Source organism: Caretta caretta, chromosome 17 (assembly GCF_965140235.1).
Source record: "Caretta caretta isolate rCarCar2 chromosome 17, rCarCar1.hap1, whole genome shotgun sequence".
NCBI classification, from domain to species: domain Eukaryota; kingdom Metazoa; phylum Chordata; order Testudines; family Cheloniidae; genus Caretta; species Caretta caretta.
The window spans coordinates 8311912-8332586 of NC_134222.1; the positions used below are offsets into that span (position 1 = coordinate 8311912).

General features: G+C 42.7%; 1 protein-coding gene across 8 annotated transcripts in view; it reads right to left on the reverse strand.

Annotated features, from left to right (window-relative positions):
* Nucleotides 1-20289, reverse strand: part of SYNRG (synergin gamma) — a 133928-nt gene extending 113639 nt beyond the window's left edge. For all 8 annotated transcript variants that reach the window (XR_007353125.2, XM_048823605.2, XM_048823609.2 and 5 more), the window contains exons 1-6: nucleotides 20201-20289; nucleotides 9287-9327; nucleotides 7792-7910; nucleotides 4625-4755; nucleotides 4158-4263; nucleotides 2079-2190 (exon numbers count right to left, since the gene is read on the reverse strand). Coding sequence is in view for 7 of the 8 variants with exons in the window: in XM_048823605.2 (XP_048679562.2) it covers nucleotides 2079-2190; nucleotides 4158-4263; nucleotides 4625-4755; nucleotides 7792-7910; nucleotides 9287-9327; nucleotides 20201-20289 (598 nt within the window). In the remaining variant the exon portion in view is untranslated. The remainder of the gene's footprint in view (nucleotides 1-2078; nucleotides 2191-4157; nucleotides 4264-4624; nucleotides 4756-7791; nucleotides 7911-9286; nucleotides 9328-20200) is intronic.
* Between the last annotated feature and the right edge of the window lie 386 nt (nucleotides 20290-20675).

Genomic DNA, 20675 nt, shown 5'->3' on the forward strand with positions numbered 1-20675 from the left:
TAATAAACACTGCTCTCCAAGTGAGTTTTCACAGAGGAAAACAAACATGAAAAGCACAAGAGGTAGCAAGTGCAGCTTCCAGACAAGTTATTCACCATAGTAGCACACCACCACATAATTTCACAGAACTATCTGCACTAAAGTGACAGTTCCTTTGATGCAACACCTTAAGAAATAACACCAAGAATTTTTGACCACTGGTTTCAATGCGAGAAAAATTCCACACATAAACAAGAAGTGTGAACAACAGTCCATTTATAGGAATAAAATAGCATGAAAATACTGTCTTTTCTCAGCAACATTATTCTGTTCCACAGAGTTGGTTTAAATCCTGCACTGTGTTGCTGAATGTCAACATACTTCATGTCACACTTTCAAATCCTATATTTTTATCTTCTGTATCAAGTTATTGAACTAACTCATCTCAACAGCCTGCTTTTCCAACAGTTATTTTTTCCAAGTCCGGATTATTGTGACATACCTTATTTATCTCAAGGACTTCATGTTCAATAACACCATTAATTCCTTTAAATGGAGTTTTAATGACCATCATTTAAGCATCAGATGAAAGCTACTGTGAATGACATCTTGATTTTTCGTATAACATAATGATGGTTTATTTGCCATCTCTTTCCTACAATGATTTCCATTTCTGGCAGCTGATTTAACACACCCTGACACAAACATGTTTGGGAGATATAAGAAATGTAGTAGTGGGCAATTCCACCATACCTCCATGTAAAGGACTGACTGACTGTGTAGCTGGAACTCTCTACATCTCTATCCTGTAATTTGAAATTAGGTCCCACTAGAACAGAGCTGACCAATTTAGTGTGGTTTATATACAAAACAAACCCATTCCAAACACCTCTGTTCAAGGTATTTCCACTTATCAGTGGTGTTTATCAGTGATGATGGGCCCAAATAAATTTAGACTTTGCAGTTCAGATCTATCTCTACTGTAAACGACCAAAGGAAAAACGCCCAGTTTTTAGACAGGAGTCAAAAGGAAATCTGTTGCTGGAACACTTGTCAAAAATTCAGAAGATGCCAAGGTAGAAAGGGAATCACCATTCATTTGAACAGATTTCTGCTCGGGTTCCTTGCACTACTCAACCATTTTAGTAGCACAGTTCAGAGGAACACTGCTAGGGAATTGTCAAACTTGCTAGACAGCGAAAAGCTATTGCATGAACTTGTGAGCAACTTGAAGATCACCAACAAATAGCAGGTTTCAGAGTAACAGACGTGATACAGTGATGGGGACAAGCTTAGCTAATTGAGGCTTCATTTCAGGCAGGACAAAGGAGTTAGGTTCCCCACAACTAATATTTTTCTCTTTAGAGGGAATATTTTATGACAACTACTACTAATGTAATAATTCCTCTGAAAATGGATTATTAAAGGTTTTTAATTTACCCACGTCCAGATAATGGAATCTGAGCAAGCTATTATAGTATTGTGAAATAATTTTATAGTAAAAAGAAAAGGAGTACTTGTGGCACCTTAGAGACTAACCAATTTATTTGAGCATAAGCTTTCGTGTAGCTCACGAAAGCTTATGCTCAAATAAATTGGTTAGTCTCTAAGGTGCCACAAGTACTCCTTTTCTTTTTGTGAATACAGACTAACACGGCTGTTACTCTGAAACCTAATTTTATAGTGTTTTGATACAATTTAGCATGTATATAGTGCTTTTCAGCTTCAAAGCATTCTACAAACACTAATTAGTCATTTGACAAGGAAAAAAACTCAATTGTAACATTTAGAAGTGCAGCCTATGAGGGAAGTTGGTAGATGCTACAGCTCAGTGTTAATATTCAAACTAAAGTTGTCAGATTGGTATTTTTAAACGAAAGCTTAACAAGTTCTTTGACAAAATATTAGATCACAACTTTTACCCATGAATTTTATAAAGCATATTGCAGCTACAATGAAAGCTTCAGTTTACTGAATCGTATGCAATAACCAGTTGAGCTCAGACTGCCTGAATACAAAACAACTCCATGAATTAAAGGTCCTTATGGACATGAAGCAGTATAATATTTCAGACTTATTTTCAACTAAAGATAAAATACCTGTTTTTTTTGGATGCGATGCTGGAGTGGGGTGCATTTTAGCATCTCTTGAAAACCCATCTAAGTTTCCTTTAATAGCTTCCAAAGCATCATCTCTGCTCTTCTCACCTGTCTGAAACATGACAAAAGTTGCTTTGAAAGTGTCACAGTACAACTCAGAATCTTCTTCCAACATTTACAATTGTTTTGCCTGAAAAAGTAGCAATGTTTGTTAAAAATAAAATCATACAAATTAAGCTCCATTTTCCAGTGATGGCTTCAATAAACAGAAACCCCTTTACTTACAACAGAATTTATTCAATAGGCTACACAATGACAACAGCAAAGGTTCAAGCATTGTGGAAATCATTCTTGGTAAAAACAGAAGATGTGGAGCAGGAAATTAATTAACCAGAATTGGTGTGGTGAATATTAAGCCTCACTGGTGCACAAAATAATGAAGGGATGTGCTATGCCACACACCTTTTCCCTTTTTTTGGGTTCTTAAAGAGAGCCTTTGAAAAAAATCTCATCACCTGCCCCAATATATCCCAGCTCATCTCATCTTCCATGACCCCAAAACGGAGCAGACCAAATCGAAAGACTTTCTTCCAGACAGGGAAGCCATTGGGCCTTGCTCTTGTTCAAGAACTTTTGTTTTTCACTTGTGAGTCCTGAAAATCATATAGTCCTCAGCCCATCACAGGGAAGCACAATTTTCAGCGCTACAGAGGCATGTAAGATCCTGTTCTGTCTCCCCTCCCTTTGTGTTACATTCTGCACCCATTTCGTTCCTCCTATTCTCTCTCTGACTCTCTTGGCTTTTCATCAAATCCTGAAATCAACTGCACTGTACCAGCACAGCAAGTTGAGATGACCACAATCCTACCCTAAGGGGAAAAGACTCAGATAACATCCCTGATTGAAATATAAACCAGGGCCCAAGCAACAGGTAGAGCAGTTGACCTGCCAGCCAGAGCATCCATTTGTAACTGACCACCTATCCAGTGTACCAAAAACATCAACAAAAGCCATATTCCCCCACCTTTTCTGTCCTCTTTCTCCTCCACCTTGTGTCTGTCTCTTAAAAACATAAGTGAAAACCTTTCACACATCAGGACTAAGTGTAAAATTAGCTCTTTCCTTTTCATCAAAGAAATGCTGTTGCTTAAACAAATGACTGATATTTTGCCTCCAAAAGGAAAGAGACTTTAGTAGGTTTTAATTAAGTTTGTTTTGCATAAACACTCAATTCCAGCTTCAGTATAAATGGCAGTTTTAATTTCTTGTGGTTTATCAATAAACTTTCAACTTCAGAATGAATGCTTTTGGGTGTTTGTTAAGGAACCAAATAAACCACAGCCTCTGCAGAAAAAAAACCCTGAACCAATGTATCACTGTTTTAATGGTGGACACGAAAGTAGTTTATAAACACTTAACTCATTTGGCCCTTGAGATCAGTACAATAGTATTCACTTGAACTGTGCCACAACTTGAGAGCAAGGACTCCAACTAATGAACATATCGACATTTTTACATATTGTAGAAACCTATTTTGTTCCCAAACTAGGTTGTTTTCTTTTTCAAAAGCAAACGGATTGTTTCTTGAGCTACCATTGAGAGAAAAAAGGGATTCTCTTTCCTCAGACCTGGGTCAAAGTCTTGTAACGTTCACCTACTCAGACCACAGTGGCAGGAAAAGAGGCACTACTATAAAAAGCACCATTTCCGTCTGGTTACAAATGTTACAGCAGCAGAGAAGACAGTCTGTCCTTAGAGCAGCAGGAAGATGCAGAAGGGTGAAGTTATCAAGACAACAAAGGAAACGGATTCATTTTGCAATACCACATTTGTCTTCTTTTGATTACATAGCACCAAGAGAGGTGCTATGTACAAAGGGTTAAACATACCAGATGTTTTCAAGAGGCCTGATACAAAGTTCACTGATAGCTAGACTCCCATTGGACTTCATCAGGCTTCAGATCTGGCCTTCGGCTGGGAAGGTGTACGAAAGAAGGATCTATTTCTTCCCTAATACATGAAAGCCACAGGTTTGGGTTTTTTTAATCTGAAAATCAATAAATGTTATTTACGATATACCTTCGGTTTCACACTGCTTAGGAGTCTTAGCTTTTGTTTCTGCTCTTCAAATTGGCGTCGTTTTCTCTCTTCTTCTAAGAATTTTTGCTGGTGTTCAAACCTTTTTCTAAAGTGAAACAATATCAAACATAAAAATTAAGCGTTATTTGATGACAACTTCCATGCCAACCTTCTAAATATTGGTAACTTGGGTTTCACATTCCTTCCCTTTTTCACATAGATGCTTTGGCACCACACTTTGCCACAGTCTCATAAAACTGGTAGAATATAGCATATGCCATCATGAACCTCATACACAGCCTTCACAGACAATGGAATGGTCTGCAGCTAACTTAACATTTTAGAATCCTAAATTCAATAGGAATGTTTCTAGGATAGGATGGTAGTTTTTAAATGCACAAAATGAGCTGGAGAATGCTCCCCCACCCCAAATAAGATTTTGCCAGCAGCATTAAAGCATCACTTACTGCTGCTCTTCTGCAAACTGTTTCTGCATGTCGGGGGTGTATTGTGGAGCTGCTGGGCGCATTCCTAAGAAAGAAGCCTGTCCCATAAAAGACATTCCAGTTGCTTGCATAGCCCCAAGGGGCATGCCACCCTATAACAATAAAATAAGTCTATATTATGTACAGCAATATAAAAATCCAGCATCTGTACTATGTCAGGTTGTGAACTAGTTAGAAGCCATAAAAATAAGCAGGGCCAGGTCTGCTCAGTACTTGGACACGAGACCTCCAGAGACAATCCAGGTGTTATGCACTGAAACAAAAAAAAACCCACAGGTTATTCAGCAGGTAGCCCTCCTCTCAGTCAGGACCGAACCAATGCTCCTAGACCAGTGGTTCTCAACCAGGGGTCTGCATACCCCTGGGGATACGCAGAGGTCTTCTAGGGGGTACATCAACTCATCTAGGTATTTGCCTAGTTTTACAACAGGCAATGTAAAAAGCACAAGCAAAGTCAGAACAAACTGAAATTTCATACAGACAATGACTTGTTATTATTCAGTATATACTGAAATGTGAATACAATATTTATATTCAAATTGATTTATTTGAAAGGGGTACAGTAGTCTGGAAAGGTTGAGCGGCACTGTCCCAGATGGTACTAGGAGGGTGCTGGATTTTTGGACAAAAAAAAATCATAATCCTGACTACACAATTAAAAAAATCCATGAAATTTTTCTCAAGAGTAGGGATCTTAACTCAAGTGTCATGACCCACAAAGTCTCCCTTTTAACTTCAGTATTTTATTTTATTTTCCTTCCTATCCTAAACTACCGTGCAGCGTTTGTGCTGTGTTAAAAAAAAATTCACATTCCACACAAGCGGTGTACAAGATAATTCCTAGACATGTAGTTTGAATAGTCAATAAAGCGTGTCAATTACTTTTGGATCCATTTGTATGAAACGCATGTGTAAGTACACACACATACATTTCATAAACAAAATTTCCCTGACTTGGGTAAATTATTATTTTCACTGCTTTAGGAAATAAAATCTAGTGATTTTATAAAATTTATTTCTTCAAATGTTATGGGATTCTTTTACATATATTCCAATATAACCAATTCCTAAACTATTATGTTTCCAGGATCAATTTATACATGCACTGATTAAGTTAAACATTAACAAGATATTGCTAGTTGTATGGACAGATCTTTGGCCAGCCCATTTTCAGTTGGGTCACAGCTATAACACTTGTTTTCAGGTTCCCCTGAACAAAACTACATTTTATTTTAACATAAGAACTATATTAGTTAAGTTTATTAGGTAGCTTATGCTTGAAACTACCCTATGATATGTAACAATATTTCATTATAGTTTTAATGTCAATAGATGATGAGATTTTCGTCCATAAATTAAGCTACTGTTATCATTGCTGTTGTATTCAAAAATCAGCAAGTGAAAGCAGTAAATGTCTTATCTTTTATTATTTCTAACCAAATCCCCTGAAAAATATATTTTTCTTCTACAGTTCTGTAAAATTCATTATCCATTAAAGCAAATGAGGGCAAAAATATATAGTTATATTCAATTTACTATATATCGCAACTTTATTAGATTCACGTTTACATGGTTAGACAAGTGGAGATTTACAAGTAAGAGTGGTGGGCACTAGAGGATAAACAAATGAGATATATTTCTTCAAAAACTATCAACCCCCCGCCCCCAAGTGTTAAGTTCCTCACATCATGCTGTGCACTATACTGTAATATTACTTCTCAGCAATTAGCTATATAAAATGCACTCCCACCCACCCCACCCCACAGTGTGGGAAGAAACCTTGTGAAGATTATGAGGAGTTATGTAGGTGGAAAGTTACTTCAAGCATGCAAAAAGGAGAGAAATTCAATACAAAAACTGCAGGAGGAAGAACAATTTGGAAAACTGATTTGATCAAAAGGGAGGGCATTTACAGTATTAAAGAAACGTCCAAAATGTTATCCGTTCCCTGGGGCCCTGTTTGATTAATTTGTGAACCACCACGTATGCTTACAATATTCTATAGGTAACTAGTATATATAAATGACAAAAAAAGATACAAAGCTGAAATCACAACATGGGTGATCCTAGTAAGTATAATGAACACAGGCCAAAGGATGTTCCCGAAAACGAGCTCATTTCAAATGCTGGATAATATTCTGTCTTAGTAGACAGTGAATAGTTATGAATATAAAGCAAAGGGGAAATAGAAAGGTAATAGAAAATAGAAACAAGGTAAAAAGACAAAATAGAATGTGCTGTTGGAGTTGTAGATGATAGAAGCTATTTAACACTAAACACTGAACCATACTCAAGGCAGTATCAGGAATAAGAAAAGGAGTACTTGTGGCACCTTAGAGACTAACCAATTTATTTGAGCATAAGCTTTTGTGAGCTACAGCTCACTTCCTTCTTCACTTCCAGCTCACGAAAGCTTATGCTCAAATAAATTGGTTAGTCTCTAAGGTGCCACAAGTACTCCTTTTCTTTTTGCAAATACAGACTAAGACAGCTGTTACTCTGAAAAGTATCAGGAATATTGAACACAAGGAATGGTTTCCAAACTTCCTCTCCTTCTGACAGTTTTGTTTCAATTACTGTTCAGTGCCATCTTCCCTCCTGCAGAAGGGCCTCTCTCTTAGCTGTGTTTACTGCAGCAACAGATACAAAGAAGTAGAAGTCCAAGTTCTGACATCTAAGAGAAAACTACGATACCCACTTTATTGTAAGCATTACCAATGTTTTCTCTCTCCCATACCCTGGTTCATTATTGTTCCTAGCTACGACAGTGAATAATGCACGCTGAGCACCCGCTCCCCACGCTGATTATCCAGATCACAAGGAGATTTACAGAACCCCACAAGGGTCATGGCAATTATAAAATACTTTCAGAGAGAAGGTTGTGAAGCCAAAAAAATGCAATGCAATAAAGACACCTGCCTCTGGGCTACTGCCTCTCTCTTCATTCTGAGTTCACCTTCTCCTCTATCCTTCCACCCCAGCAGCAGCAGAACCCTTGACACTTCTGACTTCAGCAGCAGGTCCCAGGACCTCTGTCAGGGGTCAGCTGTCAACAGCCTCACTGACATATACATTCAAGTATCTATTTCATATCACATCTACTGAAAACAAATGTTACTTTCACATACCTGCATGGTCATCGGTCCCGGAGACATCTGAGAGCCGTAATTCATTCCCATCATGCCTGGCATATTAGATTGCATGACAGATACCATTGGAAACCCTTGCTGTTGAATAGGAATCATACCTACACCAGAACATTAAACGCTGATTAAGTCCCCAGTTGGTTCTAACGTTCATCTTTCAAATTAAACCGATAGAGGGAAGGAAGAAGCAACTGGCAGTTCTGCTTAAGTTAATACAAGGACTCTTTACTCAAGGGTGATTTGGTGCATAGAATGTACTACAAGACAGGCAGCAACAGAAGCATCTTGCATTTTAAGAAAAGAAGCCTTCCAGGACATCTCCACAAGTTAAGCAGAGGGCGCTCCTTCCATCGCAACTGCTCTTTGAGAGAAACTTGGGGTTTTCTTCCCTTCTTTGATTTTAAAACTGTAGTTTCCAAAAAAATAACCGATTTGTCCTGGTAGCCCACTCCAGGATTCTCCTGAAAGGATTATTTCTTATAACATACTTTATATGACTGACTAGGCATTACTGGTACATCTTGTCCACAACTAAGCTTTTACACTCTCAGTTGACTGGACAACTTGTGTGCATGCAGGAGTGTTTACCCCATATAAAAGGTTTAACCAGATGAAAAATCTTTCAATAAAAGCTGGATTTAAATAAGATTGGACAAATCAGCCAGAAATGTATTAATTCACTGAGAAAAACTAAAAGGATTAAACCAGAGATGTAATAATTTTAGAATGTTATCTTAGCAGACACAGACTAATTACAACATATTCACTACCAATGAAATAAGTATAGCCATGGATACTTTAACATTACAGGTACAATTGCCTGAGAAAGGATGCAATTGGCTCAGGAATTATCAGTGAAGCTACAGCAGCATATTACTGAGCCAATCAGTACTTAGTGATGGACCTCCAGCCATCCCCATATTTTCCATTAGTTAAACAAGTAACTGACTCAGGAATCAGAATAAAAGTTATTTAAGGTTGAGGTTTCTTGAGTTTTAATAATACTTGGTACTTATGTCATGCCTCTTGTTCAAGGTTCTCACTATGCTTTGCAAATATTTACTAGGCCTCACAACACCCACATGATATAGGCATGCAGACTGGTAGACTGAAGTACACAGAGGTTAAATGCATTACCCCAGTTCATACAGTAATTCAATGATATAGTCAGGAACAGAACTTAGAAATTTGGACTCTCAGTCCCCTGGTCTAACCTACCGAGCACACTGCCTTCCCAGTGAGATACAATATTAGTTATATGGGAAATTTTGTAAATAAAGATATAAGATTCAGAGTAATGTTACTGAGTAGGAGGGAAGAAGTAAAAAACCATAGCTAAGAGGTGAGCTTAATATTCCCAATTCTAAACTTCAGGAAAAAATGCAAAGTTACTGTACATCTGACTTTGATTACTTAACATTAACGTCTACACAAAGAAAGGGCAACTAAAAGTTCAGAATCTGAAGTTCATACTTACCTTGAGGCGGGCCGATACCACCTGCTACAGGAAACATGAAGCTGAAAATAAATAAATAAAAGCATGAGCCTCTGACTTGATATCTAAATAACTGCTCAAGGACTGAACTACTGAGAATGTGAAAGCTACCCCAGGTCTTTGACTCCTTCTGCAGTACTACATCCCAAACTGCACCATTTGTGCTTCAGAGAATCATAGAAGGTCAGGGTTGGAAGGGACCTCAGGAGGTCATCTAGTCCAACCCCCTGACTGAAACAGGACCAATCCCCAATTTTTGCCCCAGATCCCTAAATGGCCCCCTCAAGGACTGAACTCACAACCCTGGGTTTAGCAGGCCAATGCTCAAACCACTGAGCTATCATCAAAAACTACTTCCATACTCGCAATATTAGGAAACACGCAGTCACTTTTATCGAAGACAAGTGGGCATGGAGAGTTGTGCTTTAGCATTAAAGACCAAAAAAGCCTCAAACTCAGCCTGAGCGCAGTGCAAAGTCCATGTATGAACTGCACATTCTATTAGACAACAAAAATTAAGGAGAAATTATTATAGAAAAGAACCATTTAAAGGCCAAAAGTTAATTTTATAAATGTTTTAACACGAAAATCAAGTTTCACGTTTCAGTGAAAGCCACTAGTTACAGGAGCTTTCTGTTCAAAGCTCTTCCCATAGCTAGTGCAAAACTACTGCAAGAGCAGCCCTAGGGAGAGCCCACGGGATTTGGGGCAGGCTACTGCTTTAGCAAAAGCCTGTGACGCTCCAAGTTACACAGTGCAATGTGGTTTAAATATTTTTAAATCTCTCTGGATTGTGGGTTTAAATCTCTGTTCTAGGAATTTTTACTTTTTTAAAATAAATGCGTGTCCTGTCTTTTTACCCCACACCAAATGGAGATAATAGGGGTAAGCCTCGCCCGTCTGTTCATTGCATCTACCTGTTGTCTCTCATTTTATACTTGGATTATAAACTCTTTTGGGCAGGGACCACCTTCTTTGTATGAGTGTACAGCGCTTGGCCTAATGGGGCCCTTTTCCATGACTAGGACCCCGTTTCCATGACTGGCATAATACCACCAATACCACCTAGCACGTACGTAGCATATTACAAAGGAGGTACACATCATTACCACCATTTTATGGATGAGAAAACTGAAGCACAGAGAAGTGAAGTGACTTGCCCCAGGTCACCCAGTAGCTGAGCTGGGAATGGAACCCAGATCTGTCGAGTCCCAGCCCACGGCTCCATCCACTAGACAATACTGCCTCCCATAATACAAATAATGAGTCTGAGGTCCTCCTCCCTTAAATGATCAATGTCAATACATTGGAAAGAGCAAGAGGGATTGAAGCAGTGAAGGAACTGCTGCCATGCAACTATGGTGATTAGAATCTCAGCTTGTTATGCATGCTTGTTATGCAACAAGAAAATAGCACTTTATATTAAAAACGATACAATAAACATGCTTTTTCATCCTCACATTTCAGCACATTATATTTGTACTGAGATGCAGACCTGTAACTCAGTGAGCCCAAGGTCGAAGAGACCTAAATCCATTGTCCATAAATGGGCAAATCTTGATGATTGTGCTAGAACTAGTAGAATGAACACAGTGCACAAGATTTAGTCTACTGCCAATATTCTATTCAAATAGATATTTCAGTTCCTAAATAAAATCATCTGCTTGGTCCAAAAAATTTGCCCAAGCTGTGACCCACAGAATTAACCACAGAACCTTCCCTTCTCCATTAAAAATCGGAACAATTGCTGATGACAATTATCAGCAAGGATCCACCGGAAATAGTGCTAAAGAAAGGTTCACTGGAAGTGTCAATGCAATAAAAAACCATTTTCAGCATTATTATTATAATACAGAGCGAGACTAAGCAGAACCATATCTCATTTTCTGTAATGGTGCTGAAAATGGTTTTGACTCATCTATATTGCCAACTGAACTGTTTTCAACATTGGCTAAGGTTGGGTATTTCCTAATGTAGGCAAGGCCTTTTAGAACTGCAGAATCACTAGCTGCATCAGAACATACTTATCTCAGCTCCTTCATAACAGGTTTTCCACAGAGAAATAAAACTATCCAAGAAAAAAGGTTTTTCCTGTTAAATATGAATAATTAGAAGACATTGCAGTGTCCATTTCCTGTTCTTTGTGCTTTAACGTTCCATTGCTCCCATTTAAAGGGAAACAATTACACCAAAGGGGAGAGAAACACATTCCAGCAAATATCAAAGACCAAGTGCACCAAGATAAAAATCAGTGTTAAAAATTCAGTTGAAATTATAGGAGCAATGTCTTGTCCCCACTTTGAAGCAATAAACATCAGCTTTGCCAGAGAGAAAAAAGGAGACCTAGTTTAGCAATACTGTTTGCAACTCACTCTGAGACAAATGTCAGCAATAATTTACCAACCAAGAACTTTCTTCAGTGCCCCACCAGCCTCTTACATCAAACACTCTGGAGAGAGAGAAGCTTACAGACATTCAACATCTCTCAGCCCAAGTGGATTAGTCAAGAGGCCACGTGACAGACTAAAGAAACAAAGTGAAGAGGAAAAGGAGTACTTGTGGCACCTTAGAGACTAACCAATTTATTTGAGCATGAGCTTTCGTGAGCTACAGCTCACTTCATCAGATGTATACCGTGGAAACTGCAGCAGACTTTATATACACACAGAGAATATGAAACAATACCTCCTCCCACCCCACTGTCCTGCTGGTAATAGCTTATCTAAAGTGATCAAGAGGTGGGCCATTTCCAGCACAAATCCAGGTTTTCTCACCCTCCACCCCCCCACACACAGATGGACATCGTACCAAAAGGACTGAAGGTAAAAAATCCATTACAATCTACATACCACACAGACTATGCTGACAGCTTGTGCCTCACGCTCTCAAAGAAACTGGGGAATCACCTGATCAAGATCCTCTACAGCAAACAGGGAAAGATTAAGAATGAGCTCTCAAAAATGGATACTCTCATAAAGAACCAACCTTCCACACAAACTTCCTCGTGGCTGGATTTTACTAAAACTAGACAAGCCATTTACAACGCACACTTTGCTTCTCTACAAAAGAAAAAGGACACTAAACTTCCTAAACTACTACATGCTACAAGGGGCCACAGCAATGGTTCCCTCACCCCACCTAGCAATATTGTTAACCTATCCAACTATACTCTCAGCCCAGCAGAAGCAGCTGTTCTATCTCGGGGCCTCTCCTTCTGCCCCTCCACCCCCACGAACATGATACAGTTCTGTGGTGACCTAGAATCCTATTTTCGACGTCTCCGTCTCAAGGAATATTTCCAAAATACCTCTGAACAACATACTAATCCACAGAGGTCTCCCTGCCAACACTACAGAAAGAGGGATTCTAGATGGACTCCTCCTGAAGGTCGAAACAGCAGACTGGACTTCTACATAGAGTGCTTCCGCCAACGTGCACGGGCTGAAATTGTGGAAAAGCAGCATCACTTGCCCCATAACCTCAGCCATGCGGAACGCAATGCCATCCACAGCCTCAGAAACAACTCTGACATCATAATCAAAAAGGCTGACAAAGGAGGTGCTGTTGTCATCATGAATAGGTCGGAATATGAACAAGAGGCTGCTCGGCAGCTCTCCAACACGAGTTTCTACAAGCCATTACCCTATGATCCCACTGAGAGTTACCAAAAGCAACTACAGCATTTGCTCAAGAAACTTCCTGAAAAAGCACAAGATCAAATCCGCACAGACACACCCCTGGAACCCCGACCTGGGATATTCTATCTACTACCCAAGATCCATAAACCTGGAAATCCTGGGCGCCCCATCATCTCAGGCATTGGCACCCTGACAGCAGGATTGTCTGGCTATGTAGACTTCCTCCTCAGGCCCTACGCTACCAGCACTCCCAGCTACCTTTGAGACACCACTGACTTCCTGAGGAAACTTCAATCCATCGGTGATCTTCCTGATAACACCATCCTGGTCACTATGGATGTAGAAGCCCTCTACACCAACATTCCACACAAAGATGGACTGCAAGCCCTCAGGAACACTATCCCCGATAATGTCACGGCTAACCTGGTGGCTGAACTTTGTGACTTTGTCCTTACCCATAACTATTTCACATTTGGGGACAATGTATACCTTCAGATCAGCGGCACTGCTATGGGTACCCGCATGGCCCCACAGTATGCCAACATTTTTATGGCTGATTTAGAACAACGCTTCCTCAGCTCTCGTCCCCTAAAGCCCCTACTCTACTTGCGCTATATTGATGACATCTTCATCATCTGGACCCATGGAAAAGAAGCCCTTGAGGAATTCCACCATGATTTCAACAATTTCCATCCCACCACCAACCTCAGCCTGGTCCAGTCCACACAAGAGATCCACTTCCTGGACACTACAGTGCTAATAAACAATGGCCACATAAACACCACCCTATACCGGAAACCTACTGACCGCTATTCCTACCTGCATGCCTCCAGCTTTCACCCTGACCACACCACACGATCCATCGTCTACAGCCAAGCTCTGCGATACAACCGCATTTGCTCCAACCCCTCAGACAGAGACAAACACCTACAAGATCTCTGTCAAGCTTTCTTACAACTACAATACCCACCTGCAGAAGTAAAGAAACAGATTGATAGAGCCAGAAGAGTTCCCAGAAGTTACCTACTACAGGACAGGCCTAACAAAGAAAATAACAGAACGCCACTAGCGGTCACCTTCAGCCCCCAACTAAAACCCCTCCAACGCATTATTAAGGATCTACAACCTATCCTAAAGGATGACCCAACACTCTCACAAGTCTTGGGAGACAGGCCAGTCCTTGCCTACAGACAGCCCCGCAACCTGAAGCAAATACTCACCAACAACCACATACCACACAACAGAACCACTAACCCAGGAACTTATCCTTGCAACAAAGCCCGTTGCCAATTGTGCCCACATATCTATTCAGGGGACACCATCACAGGGCCTAATAACATCAGCCACACTATCAGAGGCTCGTTCACCTGCACATCCACCAATGTGATATATGCCATCATGTGCCAGCAATGCCCCTCTGCCATGTACATTGGTCAAACTGGACAGTCTCTACGTAAAAGAATAAATGGACACAAATCAGATGTCAAGAATTATAACATTCATAAACCAGTCGGAGAACACTTCAATCTCTCTGGTCACGCAATCACAGACATGAAGGTCGCTATCTTAAAACAAAAAAACTTCAAATCCAGACTCCAGCGAGAAACTGCTGAATTGGAATTCATTTGCAAATTGGATACTATTAATTTAGGCTTAAATAGAGACTGGGAGTGGCTAAGTCATTATGCAAGGTAGCCTGTTTCCTCTTGTTTTTTCCTACCCCTCCCCCCCCAGATGTTCTGGTTTAACTTGGATTTAAACTTGGAGAGTGGTCAGTTTAGATGAGCTATTACCAGCAGGAGAGTGAGTTTGTGTGTGTATGGGGGTGGGGGGGATGTGAGAAAACCTGGATCTAAGCAGGAAATAGCCCGACTTGATTATGTAAAGAGTTGTCACTTTGGATGGGCTAGCACCAGCAGGAGAGTGAATTTGTGTGGGGGGGTGGAGGGAGAGAAAACCTGGATTTGTGCTGGAAATGGCCCACCTGTTGATCACTTTAGATAAGCTATTACCAGCAGGACAGTGGGGTGGGAGGAGGTATTGTTTCATATTCTCTGTGTGTATATAAAGTCTGCTGCAGTTTCCACGGTATACATCTGATGAAGTGAGCTGTAGCTCACGAAAGCTCATGCTCAAATAAATTGGTTAGTCTCTAAGGTGCCACAAGTACTCCTTTTCTTTTTGCGAATACAGACTAACACGGCTGTTCCTCTGAAAAGTGAAGAGGGAATGACATAGCAAAGATCTGCTCATAATGCTTAAAAACCTACACTGAATTCAGAAACCTTTTGTTTTTTGTAAATGTAAAAGAGGTGGATTCCTTATTGTGCCTGTGTGCTCTTACTATGCAGCATCTATGTGTAATGTAGAGTTCAATCATAATTAGCTACAACTGAGAACACACAGTAACCCAATCTGTATTACTCTTTATTTCTGGGCCCTAGTTTATAACTGGGGCTCTTAAGCTCTCCAGTAATACAAATAATAATTAATATAACTTCAAATTTGAACTCATGATACTCTTAGTTCCTCAACTTCTCATTCTGCCCTAACCATTAGGCCACACATTAATTCCTCCATTCACAAAACTGTAACATACACATGTACCCAACAAAGGATAAGTTAGTAAGTCTGGCCCTACCACCACCACCACCACAATTTTAGGGTTCTCTATTAATAGAAATGTCTCCTACAGACCCTATGGAGAGTGGTCTGCATAGGAATGTTTTGCCAAATCTAGAAGCAAGCACTAGGACTGGACTGCTTGAGTGGAATCCAACCCAGGTCAGCTGTGACCAAAAGCTGTTATTAATTGATGAAAGTTCAGTGACCTATGTGAAACAAACTTGGTTGCCTTAGTCCAGTTCTGGGTGGAGGGCTACTGACATCATAAAAAACACAGCAGGCATTAGCTGGCAACCTTGTCTCAAGTCACAGCAGGGAGGCCAACAACTGAACTCCCCTCTTGCTCCTAGCTGTGGTTCCCTATAGGTCAAGGCTAAGGCACATTGACAAAACAATGTGGGGCAGTCAGATTGCAGTCCAAGTTTTGCTTCAACTGTAGATCAAGATCTTTTAGTTTCTACAGCTGCTAAGATGGCACTTTTTTGCCAACAATATACTCACATAACATTTATACAGAAGTTCAGAAACACACAGTTTCTGACCTACACCTATCACCTTTCCCGTGTGTATAAATTATTCACTCCAGGGTCCAATTTACAGATGAATACAAGTAGTAAATTAATAATTAGCAAAATTAATGCTATTTTAGAGCTATACACTCTAAGGTAGGACTTGTATCAAAGACAGTATCCGCAACTATTTTAAAATATCCTTGTGAGGATTCTGGTGGTAGAAATAAGGTTCTGTTCTAGTTTAACTGAAATGCAATGTAATCTGGACAAGCACACTACGGTACCAGCACATGTTATAAGCAAATAAAGGCCAGATCATTAAATATTTATCCCTTTCTAGAGTTAAGTAGTGATTTATTTATAAGCATCTGTAAAAACTCTAATTAGAGGCTAACTGCAAGAACTAAACAAAAATGAAAAAGTTGGTTTCTCTGAATCAAAATTCTGAATGTGTGTTAGGATTCACTGTTGACCTTGCTCAGTCAAAGATTTAGTTATGCGTTTAGCTACTTTTTAGCAATAAGAGAAAATGTAAAACATCAGAATTCTTGTATGGAAGATGTATCTATATACATGTATACAAAGAAGTGTTAAACAGCTATTCAAATATACACACACATAAACAGAAGAGAAAATGTATATACACATCAAGTTAAAAAAAAACAAAAACTCCTAGACACTGCATCACTAGGGAGTTACAGGAAGAAGTTATTGATACATACTTTTTTAAAATATCAGTTACCGTTTATTAATGTGAACAATGTCTAAGTAACTTCAGTTCATTTACACTTAAACAACACATATTTTACCCTATAAAAACTTCTTATATTAACAAGAAAATTACTTATTGAACAAACAGGCATCCTATATCAATAGGAAAAAAGTGAAAGGAGGAACTGACTCATTTCCAGAAGTTCTGCGCTAAAATTATTAGTCTGCCTTGTGCATTACACTGTCTTGGGATGAAAGGGGAGATTAACTATCTGGAAATCAATTCTAAATACAATGAGCATGATCTATACTTTATAATAGGCCATGGTTCCATTTTATAAAATATATATTACAGCTCTTTTCTATCAGGCATGCCCTTTCAGAATAGCTTCATATTCAACATTACTCTACACAATGGTATATAATTCATTTGTAAATATTTCAACCGCACTCAGTGTTGTACCCAAACGCCTATATTTATATAAGTGGCAAGTAATACTTTTGGTGATATAGCACTAAAATGCAACATATGCAGAAACATACAGATATTCAACACACTTATTTCAGTATGTGCTGTATATGAGATAAGGAACAGAAGTGTGGTTAAAAAGCATTATCATTTAAAAAAGAGAAAGTGAAGATTTCTGTGACAAAGTTCAAGAGCAATAATATCCTACAGAAGTTCCTCAGAAAATTTTTGACAATAGTCTCAATGCCATTTGGAGTATCACTTTAATATTATCGTATCATTCAACAGTAAATTTCTCATAATAGGTACTCTAGTTTCAGGTACAGGACTCCAGCAATCAGCTTCACTCAAACAGCACGATAAAGAGGAAAAAAAAACCCTCATTTTCTTTTGTATTTAGATTTTACTATGAAGAATCCATGTGATAGCTTCAAGAACAGCAACAAAGTACAGGATGAACTCTTTCCCCAACTCAAACTCCTAGACTGTGTCTATAGTTGAGGGTTTTTGCACCCATAATTCCTAATGAGTGCAGAGCCTGTAAAGCAGTAATACTGACAAGGCGAATGTGTTTTTCATACCAGGTGTCTAACTCAGAAGCCCCAAGATCCTCTAAGTGAAACTAACTATAAGCCATAATGAAACTGACTTCACTGATTTCCATCACCTAAGCTCAGACAATTGAATAAAGCTACAAAAAGCATAGTGACAAGTAAATTGGAATTTTGGAATCCTTTCATTTTTCACAATCTACGGTCTCATTAGTAAGGTTGGTGTTTACAAAAGTAGAAGTGGTTACAACGCATAATTCTAAATTGACAGTGCTGCTGTAAAGAAAGGATGGATGTTTAAGCAGCAGATCAGAATAATTATATTTCAGATTTATATATATTGTTGCGCTTCTCATCCTGCAGTATTCTAAAGTGCCTTACAAATTACACACCCAGGTGCTCTAATGAAATGCAGACACATCTAATGTGGCAAGTTGGCAGACAGCTGGAGGAAAGCACGCTACGCAAGTATGGGTGTGTGATTTTGGTGAAGGTCACCAGGGCAAATGCCTGCTTTCATGAGAACTACCATGGGATCTTTGATGCCAACACAAAGCAGGTAGGATTTTACTTAAGTATCCAGGAATATCTGATTAATACAACTTCACTTATCAAAAGCAGACTGACTCAGTCCTACATCTCTGTCCTTTCACAGAAAAATGTTATAATCTTAAACCCTATAAATATTTCACTTAAACAGAAATCTCTAATCAATTCCCAGTTTGAAAGGAGAAATACAAAGATTAGCCTCCTATCCCACTCAAAACATAACACAGAGGCTATAATACTTCTCATTTTCCAATATCTCCCTCTCCCACCACAACCACTCCACCCTGCCTCATGTACTGCTGACAGCAGGAAGACTCCTCCACATCAATAGGGGAGAGAGAGAAGTATCCACACAAACAGGTCACAGCAGCCCCCCCCCAAACACACACACACCACAACACGCACAAACTATCACACTCCTGCTGTAAGCAACATTTACTACCCCATAACCAAAAGCATGGAGGCACAGTGTTTAGACAAGGAAAAACCAAAGTGAACCAGCAAGCCAAACCCCTCTCCTCCCATACAGTCCAAATAGTCCCTCCAGCCCCGCATCGCCCCAGTCCGACCCCCCCCCCGCAGCCCCAGCCCGTCACCGCCCCAGCCCAACCCCCCCCGCAAGCCCCAGCCCCAGTCCGACCCCCCCCCGCAAGCCCCAGCCCCTCACCGCCCCAGTCCGACCCCCCCCGCAGCCCCAGCCCCTCACCGCCCAGCTCGACCCCCCCCGCAGCCCCAGCCCCTCACCGCCCCAGTCCGACCCCCCCCCACAGCCCTAGCCCCTCACCGCCCCAGTCCGACCCCCCCCCACAGCCCTAGCCCCTCACCGCCCCAGTCCGACCCCCCCCCGCAGCCCTAGCCCCTCACCGCCCCAGTCCGACCCCCCCCGCAGCCCTAGCCCCTCACCGCCCCAGTCCGACCCCCCCCCGCAGCCCTAGCCCCTCACCGCCCAGCTCGACCCCCCCGCAAGCCCCAGCCCCTCACCGCCCCAGTCCGACCCCCCCGCAAGCTCCAGCCCCTCACCGCCCCAGTCCGACCCCCCCCGCAGCCCTAGCCCCTCACCGCCCCAGTCCGACCCCCCCCCGCAGCCCTAGCCCCTCACCGCCCAGCTCGACCCCCCCGCAAGCCCCAGCCCCTCACCGCCAGCCCCAGCCCCTCACCGCCCCAGTCCGACCCCCCCCCGCAAGCCCCAGCCCCTCACCGCCCAGCTCGACCCCCCCGCAAGCCCCAGCCCCTCACCGCCCCAGTCCGACCCCCCCCCCCCGCAGCCCCAGCCCCTCACCGCCCAGCTCGACTCCCCCCACAAGCCCCAGCCCCTCACCGCCCCAGTCCGACCCCCCCCCGCAGCCCCAGCCCCTCACCGCCCAGCTCGACCCCCCCGCAAGCCCCAGCCCCTCACCGCCCCAGCCCGACCCCCCCCCGCAGCCCGAGCCCCTCACCGCCCAGCTCGACCCCCCCTCTGCGGCCCCAGCCCCTCACCGCCCCAGCCCGACCCCCCCCCCGCAGCCCCAGCCCCTCACCGCCCAGCCCGACCCCCCCCCAACAAGCCCCAGCCCCTCACCGCCCCAGCCCGCGGCCCTAACCCCTCACCGCCCAGCTCGACACCCCCTCTGCGGCCCCAGCCCCTCACCGCCCCAGCCGCAGCTCCAGCCCCTCACCGCCCCAGCCCGACCCCCCCCGAAGCCCCAGTCACCCCCCCCCCCGCATCACTCTCTCCCCACCCATCAACCCCCCAGCCCTTCCCAAGCCCTACCCCGCCCCCCACAGGCCGCGCCGGGCCGAGACCCCGACTCCCCCGCCCAGCCCCCGGGGCTGCCCGGGCCCCCGCCCTCTCCCGCACCTACCCGGCGCTGCCGGCTCCGGCCGCCCCCGCTACTCCGCCCCCACCCGTGGCCCCGGCGCCGCCAGCTCCCGGCCCCGTCCGCAGCGCCATCTTCCCGCTCCGCCCCGCCGCTGTCAGCTGAGCCGCGCCGACTTCCGGGGCAGAGCGGCCTCCCCGCCCCGCCCGCTGCGCCGGCCGCCGGCCCGGGCCTCCCCTGCGGCGCCCGGGGCAGCGTCTGTCAGACCCTGGCGGGACCGGACTGCCGCGCTGGGTGAGACCCCGGAGACACCCTCCAGCGACCCTACAGATAAACCCACACTGCCCTCCCTGGGGATGGGATATCTGCGACCCCCTAGACACCCTCCAGCGACCCCACAGATAAACCCACACTGCCCTCCGTGGGGGTGGGATATCTGCGACCCCACAGACACCCTCCAGCGACCCTACAGATAAACCCACACTGCCCTCCCTGGGGGTGGGATATCTGCGACCCCCTA